Consider the following 10,266-nt stretch of genomic DNA (forward strand, 5'->3'; position numbering starts at 1 on the left):
AGGAGGCAGTGAAAAAGTGGCAGAAGAAGGAAAGCAAGAGAGAAAAAGAGGGGGAGAGAAGGTGAGAGGCGTTTTAAAGAGTGTTATAAGGTTAATTCTGGATTATTACAACGTGGGTTTTAAAAGGATACGGCTGTTGATATTCTGTATGTTTCTTATTGTAAACAAATCCCATTAAAAAGACCAAAACAACAATGAATTGATCCCATTAACATTAAGTATAAAGTCTGTGAGCTTCCATTGTTGCACTGTCGCACTGTGTGACATGTGCACTGTATTTCTTTTTTTTTTTATCAGGGTGCTGTAGATAAGCACTAGTGGACATGGGTGTTAATCTGCGGCTTAAAATAGTCCCCAACAATATACTATTTACTCTTGTTGAGTAACGTTTGATAAAAACACAGTGCCCAGCTAAGCGGAACAAAAAGTCAGAAAGAAGAAATAGAGATATGGACTAATGCATTTTTATCTTTTTGTGAGATTTACTGACAATAGAAAAATATAGAACAACACGAGCCTTGTGATTAATTTCATAATTTTGGCCATTGTTTCAATCGATAATCATAACACAAGTACTGCTGAGGTCTGAGATCATCAAACAGGGAAGGAAACATGACGACCAGGCTGACCGATCTGACCCACTTTATTTTGTGATAAAAGAGAGCCTGAAATGTCGTTAATATTCCGTTGAATACAAAAGAACTCCTAATTATCCTAAAAGTTGAATCTGAACACCAGCCGTGACCGATTTGCTCTGTTAGTCTCACTGCTCCAGTCCACAGTAGCTTCCCTCACCCCTGTATCGTATCTTTCCAATCGCTTGCTTGGAATCAGCTTCAAAATGTCCTGAGTCTCCGGGAGCCGGTTTCACTCGTTGCATTTAAAAGTACTTTTAAGTGACTTCTGGCTGGAGATGTTATGATTAATTACTTTGTTTGTTCCTTGTTGTTGATGAATTGTGGTGAATATTTAAGAAATTTTTACCATAACTTGCTATTTATTCTGATTGTAAATTGTTATGTTTTATGTTAATGTTATATATGTATATATATATATATATATATATATATATATATATATATATATATATATATATAGATATATATATATATATTTTTTTTTTTTTTAATTGTGCTGCTGATTTTTTATCGCTAATGAGTTTTTTCCTGGTTAAATAAAGGTATGATAATAAAGGAGAAATGTGATGGCGAAATGTTTACACTTCTTACAAAGTTAATAAACCATGAGATGAATCAACTGCTATAATAATCATTTGTTGTAGCCCTTATACAATCACACCTGTCCATGAACAGGGTCGTCGCTGCCCTCCTGTTCTGATGAGTAGCTCTCTTCCTCCTCTTCGGAGTAGTTGTCGATGTCTGGAGAGCGATCTGCAGAGACAGAGGACATTTGAAGAATACAGGGGACGTATTGAAAGAGGAGGACAAACACAGACAGATGTGGTAAGACGCTGTGCTAAGTAGAGCTGCAATATTAGTCGATTAATCCATTAGTTGTCAACAATTAAATTAATCAGCAACTACTTTTTATCCTCTCTGACTATAAACTGAATATATTTGGGTTGTGAACAAAACAAGACATTTGAGGACGTCACCTCAGGCTTCGGAAACACTGATTCACATTTTTCACCATTTTCTGACCATTTATGGACCAAACAACTAATTAATTAATCATGAAAAAGATCCACAGACTAATCGATGATGAAAATAATCCTTAGTTGCAGCCCTGCTTACCAGACATCTTTGCTTTAGGTCCCTCATGGTCGATTGGCTGGCTGGACAGTGAGTAGACTCGCATCTCAGCGACGGGCACCGAGGCGTCCTTCAGCTGGCTGTGGAGCCCCAGGACCTGGGCCCCCTCACTGGGGTGCTGCATCACCTGGACATAGAAAAAAAGTAAGAGAAGAGGTTGAGACGACGGTACAGTGAGTTGCATTCAACGTGTGGTTTTATTCAGACAGCCTTCAACTTTTACAAATAGCACACCAGATTACTTCAAGAGTCTCTGCCGTATTCTTCCCATGAAGATGCTTTTCAACATGTGAAAATGCAGCATAACACATATTTTAATATTTTGTACAAATGGTGCTTTTGGGAGATTTGTTTTTTATTTCATTGATTCAGGAAAAATAAATCATGATAGCATTTGAAATGCAGCCTGTAAAAAAAACAAAACAATATTTAAGGTTTATCATGACAGCAAAAAAATCCTAGATGGTAACCAGTTTCATATCACAAAGATTATTTCATTACCTACCTGTGCTTGAGTATACAACAAACTATTTAATGAGAACAGAAAGAAGCATTTTATGTCATTAAGTTACATTGGTTTTCAATATTTTAAAAATGAAATATACAGGTTTCTATCCATATTTTAATTTTCTTAATTTTTAAGTAACATGCTCTGATGTTTGATCCGGATATGCTCAAAAAAGCAAGAAAGTCAGATGCATAAACTCCAAATAGAAAAATTCCCAGGAAAAGATCCTCATTTCACTCGTGCTCCTCTTATACACACAGCAGGGAAAAACACAGGGCACGATTTTCAACGACATTAGAGGAAGAGCAGGAGACAGGGGAAGCCTGAAATAAAGCTTCTGCAGACAGAGAGAAATACAGAGAGACAGATTAGACAGCAGTGAGAGAAGAAATGAGAACAGACGTAAAGCAGATGTTGAAAACTGAGAGGAGGATGATGATAATGGGACGAGGAGAAAAAAGGAGGTTGAAGAAGATAAACAAAAATAGCAGTCAGGGATTAACAAGACCAGAAACTGTCAAAGACAGCAACAGAGAAAACCTGAACATCTTCAAATTTCAGTTCTCTCTGTGTGCTGCAGAAAACGGCAACATCATGTCTCCTGTGTGTGTTTTGTGCATCTAACTGACTGACATCCAGCCTCTCTCAGCAGTCTGGCCACACTCAGAGAGTTAATGAAGTCTGAGCGGCTTATTATGAAGACAGCTTCAGCCACACATTAAAGAGAGACATTACTGCTCTACATCCATTCGCTTGGCTGAGGTTCAGCTAACCTGTTTCAGACGCTTCAAATGCTGTCAGTAGCTTTCTAAACCTTCCCGCAGATGCTAATTTTAACCACTTTCCAGGCAGAAAGACAATTATGCAAATCTGACGAGGCAAACATCACGAAGATGCAATATCCATATTTAATGAGAAACACTGGTATAATTAGATTTTTTTTTCCTCCACCAATTTTCTCCATGAATAGCCTGAATCCGCTGATGGATTTACTGCAGGTTCATCTCCTGAATGGTGCCACCGCTTTTTAAAATTCCATTAAAAAAGAGCTCACAGAGTTAAACTACTGCCTTGACAAATGAAATTCATTATGCTGAACAACATACAGTGAATTCTGTCTAAAATCATACTTTTATCCCTAAGATAATAACAGCATTATGTGCTCCAGGCAGCAGAGAGGAAGTGGGAGGTAATTGAAGGTAGGGCAAGGTGAAGTTTGAAGTTGTGCAAATGCTAGTTAAATGGAAAACCTCAATGTTTACATGATGTCGCATAGTTAGGTCACGCTGCAAACTGATTGCAAAAAAAAAAAAACTGCAGTCACAACACTGTTATCCTCTAAAAGGTCTCACGTAAATTAAAGATGATTTCTTGATCTTGTTGGTAATTTTTCAGCATCATAAAAGCACATGAAAAAACAAACAAAGCCATGTCTTTTGACACTTACTTCTCGTAAAATACTGTTCATTTAGTGGCGGCTTCATGTTGCACATAAAAATAACAACCAGTAATAATATTTATTAATATGTCTTTTTTATCAATCTCCCTTCACCATAGACATCATATAAAAACTGAAACTTCACAAGTATCAAAGTGACACGATTATATGACGTGTTTGTGCTTTTTCCTTTTTCTTTGAGTTAAAACAATACAATATAACTATTCAAAGAAGAAATATAACATATTATTAAATCTCTCTCTCACAAAAGAAAAACAATAAAACGCTTAAGGTGGCAAATGTTTGCTAATGTTAGCAAACTTTACATAGATGCTATGAGGTTAATGTGTTTGCTCACTTTATGGCTTTTGTCTGCTTATGCTAATGTTAACCTGGACTTATAAACTATGCAAAGGTTTAACTGGAGTCCTGCAGAGTACACAAACGGCGTGGGTTTTAATTTCAGGTGCAGTGTTTTATTTCACCCGTTGATGGCACCACTGCAGCACTACACATTCTTTCTGGAGTCCGACCAATACAGGAATTTTACGACAATTTCATTGATTTTGATATTTGAGGATTTTAAATTGATACAAATTTATCTGCCATTACACACGCCACAGGCACACAGTAACCCTTTAACTAGACATGCAACAATTGGCCATTAATCTAATAGTCAATTAAAGGAAAACTTATTTTGGTAAATGATTAATTATTTCAGTTATTTTTCAAGCAAATAACATTTACTGGTTCACACCTCTCAAATTTGGGGATTTGCAGCTTTTAAAAAAAATCATATTTGATGATGAATGAAATACTGTTTGGTTTTGGACTGTTGGTGAAGGCTGTTTGTTATGGCTTTTTAATTTTTCATAGACTTTAACGATTAATCAGCTGATGAACTAAAATATTTGTTAGCTGCAGCTCTACCCTTAACACAGAAGTATAAATCCAGTTTTACGCTACATTTTAGTATGTCACAGATGGCGTCTTTAAAGCAAGAGAATCTTGGAAATGAGGGCAAATTCAATGCGAAGCTGTTGTGTAAGTATCCCTTGTGGCTACACATGACAGTGTTTTCTTTGTGCTTTCTATGTGCTTTGCAAATAAACTTGCAATACATTTTTGAATTTCCACCTCACAATACCTGCTGGGGCAGTGGAGTTTACGTGTCACATTGAAGAAGCACAACGGCAAAATAAATGACATTTCTTTGAGACTTTGGGACTTTTTTTTGAGAAAACCTGAGTGTATCCCCTATAGCATATTATTTTTCTGACATTCACAGACACACACAGCTCTCGGCAGACTTTTACTGTGCCTGCGAAGGAAGTGAGTTTGAACCTATCATGCGTATGAGTCTGTGTTTGTGTCCTTTGCCCTCTGTAAAGCACTTTGTAGCTCAACCTGTCTGCTGAAAGAGCTTCATGAATAAAATTTGACTTTATTTGGGCAGCCTTCAACAGCCAGCAGACATCGCCGAAGACGTAAGCAGCACACTATAATACATTTAAAAAAGGACTGGCAGTTCGGCTTAGAGGTCACAAGAATAATTTGATCTTATTCTACTGCTGCAAGTGGTTTCATTTGCTCTTGATAAAAGACTCCACTAACTTTTGAGAGTGCAAACATCCTGGAGACCAAACTTACATCTTGATTAAGTCTGTATTCATGTCCTTTTCTTTCCATGAAGTACTTTGTGGTGAGCCAGTTAGTTCAAGGTGTTTTATGCTGTAAATCACTCTGACTTCACAGCGTATGAAAGCCACCAGTCATCCGTGAAGCGCAGGGAACATCCACACGTGCAGTGCAGACACACGCCATAAATCACAACCCTTTTATAAAGGCTTCATATTGTGAGAACACAGAATGTGAGGAGCTTTTGGCAGGAGAGGCTCAAATTTAATTGGAAGTTTGATTTACGGCAACATTTATGGTGTCTGAGAATAGAATTGCTGGGGCAAAGATCAAAATCTGAGGTTTGATTTTAAAGTGCACTCGCTTGAATTGTGTTTAGATGAAGGTTAAATGAAGGTTAGCAATAAATAAGTTTCGTCGCTGTGAATATAAGAATGACAAAAGGAAGAATACGTAGGGTATGAGAGAAGACCATCCCCTTTTATTCTGGCTGATAGGTTAGAAATCACTCTGTGACGACAGTGAAACGAAGTTAACCTGAGATTGGACTGGAGCAGGAGGCAGAGGGCTGCATGTTTAGGGAAATGAGCCTGTGACCGGCGGTTTGTTGGGTCAACAAGCTCAGATCAGCTGGGACATTAGTCTTGCTGAGGAGGATGAGACGCCGCTGACTCAACAACTCACAGTTGACGTGCCCTCGGACATGCAGCTCAACCTCCATCTGCTGCTGTTGGAGGTGCTCTGTGCTGAATGCGTGTGCACGTATGTTGCCTTTCCTCCACCCATCCTGCAGCCATTAACGAGTGCAGTCACAAATCATTAATTCCGAAAATACTTGTGACACACTTTACTGTTTCAATCAAGTAAACACCTCTGTAAATAATGTGTGCAAATGATTTTTTGTTTGTGTTGCTACGCAATGGTTATAGGATTTTGGACATTTTGGTGGGAAATGTTCACTATTTTCTGACAGTCAAGACAATTAAGGCTTAATTAAATTATTATTATTTTTAAAAATGTATTTATTGTACACCTGTTTTTAATTATTAAAATAAACAATTAAACTTTTTTGAAAATAATTAGGCCTTATAAAAACGTACAGTGTACTGCCTTTTAGTACAAAAGTCCCTTTTTCTCGACTGAAAAAAACGGACTTGTGATAAAAGTGTAGCTTTAAAGGCATTCTGGGAAAAGTGGGATACTAACGCAGAAGTGATTGAGAAACACTTCTGAAAGTTTCAAGAAATGGATTTTCTCATAAACCTCCATGTATCATTTTATTGTTGTATTGCTCAAGTTGAATCAAGTTGAGGTACCTCAGCCATGTTGATGAGTCCCAAGGCCAGGGTCTTGTAGCCCAGGATGGTCCGGTTCTTGTATCGCTTCCGTCGCTGTAGCATTATCTGAAGCTTGTTGGCGTCCCTCTTCAGGAAGTGTGGGTACTGCAGGTACAAATCCACATATATACGCACATAAGCAACATGTGCACACATACACAAACACAAACAGCTGGCAGGCTGGCTAGACGGGTTTAGATGCAGACTGCCATTTGTTTCCCAGGTCATGATAATAAGGCTGATCTAGCTGGCTCGTTGCATAAGGCATTCACACCCGCTGACCTGTCTCCGGCGTCCTGAAGTGTCGAACCACTTAGCCGCATCCCAACTATGACATAACCCATCATTAAGAATGTCACCGGCTGCACTATAAATGGAACAAAACCGGCTCCTGTAACAACGTTCAAAGCCATGAAATCACTCTGTTGCTCGGTTTTAATAGGCCTCTGCAGTGCTGCTGCTGTAGAAAGCTGAATGTATAATGTATAATGTCTGGCTCGCTGCACTTGGTAAGATCCAGAGAGAGAAACTCCCTGACCTTTTAGCAGCATTTAGAAACATGGAGATTGGAAAGGATAATTTAGAGCAGAAGAAACCCCACTGGGGATTACATTAACCATGTTCTGTCTGGATGCACTAAGGTAGTGAGTGTAAAATGCTGTATGAGTGTTGATGAGTTATTACTTATAGCATCTCTGTACCTGTGCAACAAAGACTTTTTAAGTAAAGGCAAATAGATTCTGATTGGGATCAACACTATTCATGACAGATAAGGGTGCTTTACACACAAACCAGAGCCAGAAAATTGCATAAGAATAGTTCCTCCAGGGTCTCATGGCATTTTTGCTTAATTATTGTGGTCCAAAGTTAATTTGTAGTTGCATGTGACAATTACATCTTCTTTGTTCTGTAAATACAATGTCAATACTGTAAACAGTTGTGACCATTTAAGGAACTCCCCCAAAATAGTTTAAGGGATTCAGGAGGCCAACAAATGGTTCACCCCCACGCTCATGCAAAACATTGCAGCAATGATCTAGGAGTGGTTATGTCTGGTAAAATATCTCAATATCTACTTGACGGATTGGCCCAAAACTTTGTACAGATTGTGTCAAATGTCCAATAGCAAAACTACTGACATTCCCAGAAATGTGTTTAGTGCTAATAAGCTAATGTTCACTTGCTAATATGTTAAGAAGATGATGAACATTGTGGCTATTATATCTGCTAAAGGCCAAGTCTGTGACATGTAGCCACATGAACGCTTCAAGGTATGTCATGCTACAGCTTGTGTACGGCGCATAGTGAAGGAATTACGGTGTTGATAAAAACAAAACAGTGATGATAAAATTGCCATGCAATCGATTGCATATGATTGAAATAAAAAGAATAATCACTCCATTCCCAGGCAAAGGGAACTATTTATTTCCCCCAAAATTCAAGATAGTTCAGCTTGATATCAACTTTGCATAATGTATCTGCAGTCATGTTTCCACTTTTAGCGTTGAGAATTTGAGAATGCTTTATGTTTGTCAATTTCTGCGTGCTTTTGACTGACAAGCACCTGACCCCACTGAACCTTTGTCTTTACCTGCAGGGAGAAGGTGAGCTGTAGGTCGGTCTCTGTCGGCCCCGCTGAAGACAGCAGGATCTCATTGGAGCGCAGGATCCGCTTGGAGCCCTGAGCAGGTAGAGGCAGGAGAGACAGACAGAAAAGACAAAATAGAGATTGCGTGAGAGCCGGGAAAGAAAAGGGCAGAGATGGAAAGATTACTGTTAGTATGCCCCAGCTAACTCCAGCAGAGTCAGAACAATGAACTCTCATCAACCACATGCAGCAAGCGTAGGAGCAAAGGAGGTCGAGACAGAGGGAGGCGATGAAGAGGAATCTGACTGAGAGAAGACAGCAATGAATGAGCAAGAGGCAGCAGCAGCATGGAAGAAGAATTAAAGCAGCTTAAAGTGTATTATGTGCCAGAAACAGCAGATAATTTATAAGTTTACTTAGATAGAAAACAAGATTGAGATGGTGAAGAGTGAAAACAAGCCAAGGAGCAGAATCTGGGAGTGGAGCCACAACATTATAGAGGGATTTAAACACCTTAAATTGTATTGAGTCAACAAAGAATGTCTTCAATTATGGACAAGATCGCGACAACACAGAGCACACGAAGAGGAACAGATGAGGAGAGGTGAAGGAATAAAGGAATACACTACATTTAGAGGTAGAAACAACAGATAAACTCTTAAATTTCCATCTTAACTGTATTTTGTGGAATCAGCAGACCAACTCAGACAACATATGTTGTATTTTCTGAAATTACCCATGTTAACTTTTACCAACATGGCTGCTTCTGCTGTCAGAACAGTGTCAAAAAGGTACAGAAGAAAATGAATACTGGACTTTTAATACTACGAAACTTTACAAGAATCAAGTATGAGAAAAAATTACACAACTATGGAGGAGTTGCAAAAAGTATTTTGGCTTTAAACAAAGAGAAAGAAGGGTGTCCAGATCCAATAACCTGACTCAACAAAACAACAAACGACTCAGCAGACACAGAGTATTGAAAAAACTCATTTAGCAGCATTTCAACATCTGCTGATTTGGCACACTTAATGAAAGGAATTCAACTCTTTAAGTCCTTAAATACTTTTTTGCTGATTAAAGCAAAATAAATAATTGCTGAGGCTGAAAAACTGCTGACGAAGGAAACATTAATTCAGTAAACAAAAAACGTCAGGTGTTGGTACTGTGTTCATACAGTGAAAACAAAACTTTTAATATTTTAACATTGTTGCTGCGCTGATTTTTACATTTATTAGGCTACTATTACCATTTTACCATTTTTTGGCGAGATACCTCATACCTGCAGTTTGACGGCGATGACCACAGAGGTGAGGTCTTTATCCAGCTCCTTCAGCATGACCAGCTTCTTCAGAGTCAAGTTGAAGAGCCTGTAGACAAACACAAGAAGAGACTTGAATTAGGATACATCATGGTGCCTTTCCCGATGTTTAGGCAACATGCAACAAGTGATCAGTGGTGAATTTCTTCCCCTACAGAGCTGAATTACCAGGTTTGGCCAGAGTGTGGACAGCTAACAAGCTGTTGGCCATGAAGTATATATTAGTGAGTATATATATACACTCATTAATAATATGAGAAATGCCTCTCATTATAACCCAATGCAATTCAACAGCACCACCAACTACAGTCTAAAAAGTGACCTTACAGCAGAATCGACACCTCTCTAAAATTGTTTCAACAAAAACTGATCATTATAACCTTCATGAAGGGAGGATTTACTGCGTGCGTCACCCCCTTTCTGCTTCATCTTCACTTTCTGACTCACCAGTGGACCATCAAATGAAGCAAAAAATAAAAACTGACACTTGCAGAGGCTTTTAAGTGAAGATTTGTGTTTTATCTGATGACAAAATATAAAATAAAAGATTCATTTCATGCTGAAAATAGTTTGTTATTTTTGTAAAAGTGTCTTTTTTCCAACTGAAGCCAACTCTTACATCAGCACACCCGCACAAAATTATACTGGCCGTCAAATTTCTATT

At 38.3% G+C, this 10,266-nt stretch overlaps 1 protein-coding gene across 1 annotated transcript; it reads right to left on the reverse strand.

Moving 5' to 3' along the window:
* Positions 1 to 1,256: 1,256 nt before the first annotated feature.
* On the reverse strand, positions 1,257 to 9,679 carry LOC119887762 (phosphofurin acidic cluster sorting protein 1-like). The gene is made up of 5 exons (XM_038698396.1): positions 9,564 to 9,679; positions 8,285 to 8,374; positions 6,673 to 6,798; positions 1,755 to 1,899; positions 1,257 to 1,391 (listed from the first exon to the last, which is right to left on the reverse strand). The coding sequence occupies exons 1-5, from the start codon at positions 9,618 to 9,620 to the stop codon at positions 1,294 to 1,296; spliced, it is 516 nt and encodes a 171-aa protein (XP_038554324.1). The 5' UTR covers positions 9,621 to 9,679; the 3' UTR covers positions 1,257 to 1,293.
* Between the last annotated feature and the right edge of the window lie 587 nt (positions 9,680 to 10,266).

The sequence above is a fragment of the Micropterus salmoides genome, unplaced genomic scaffold (assembly GCF_014851395.1).
Source record: "Micropterus salmoides isolate LMB-PRFRI ecotype aquatic unplaced genomic scaffold, ASM1485139v1 Ms_hic_scaffold_4313, whole genome shotgun sequence".
Lineage (NCBI taxonomy): Eukaryota > Metazoa > Chordata > Actinopteri > Centrarchiformes > Centrarchidae > Micropterus > Micropterus salmoides.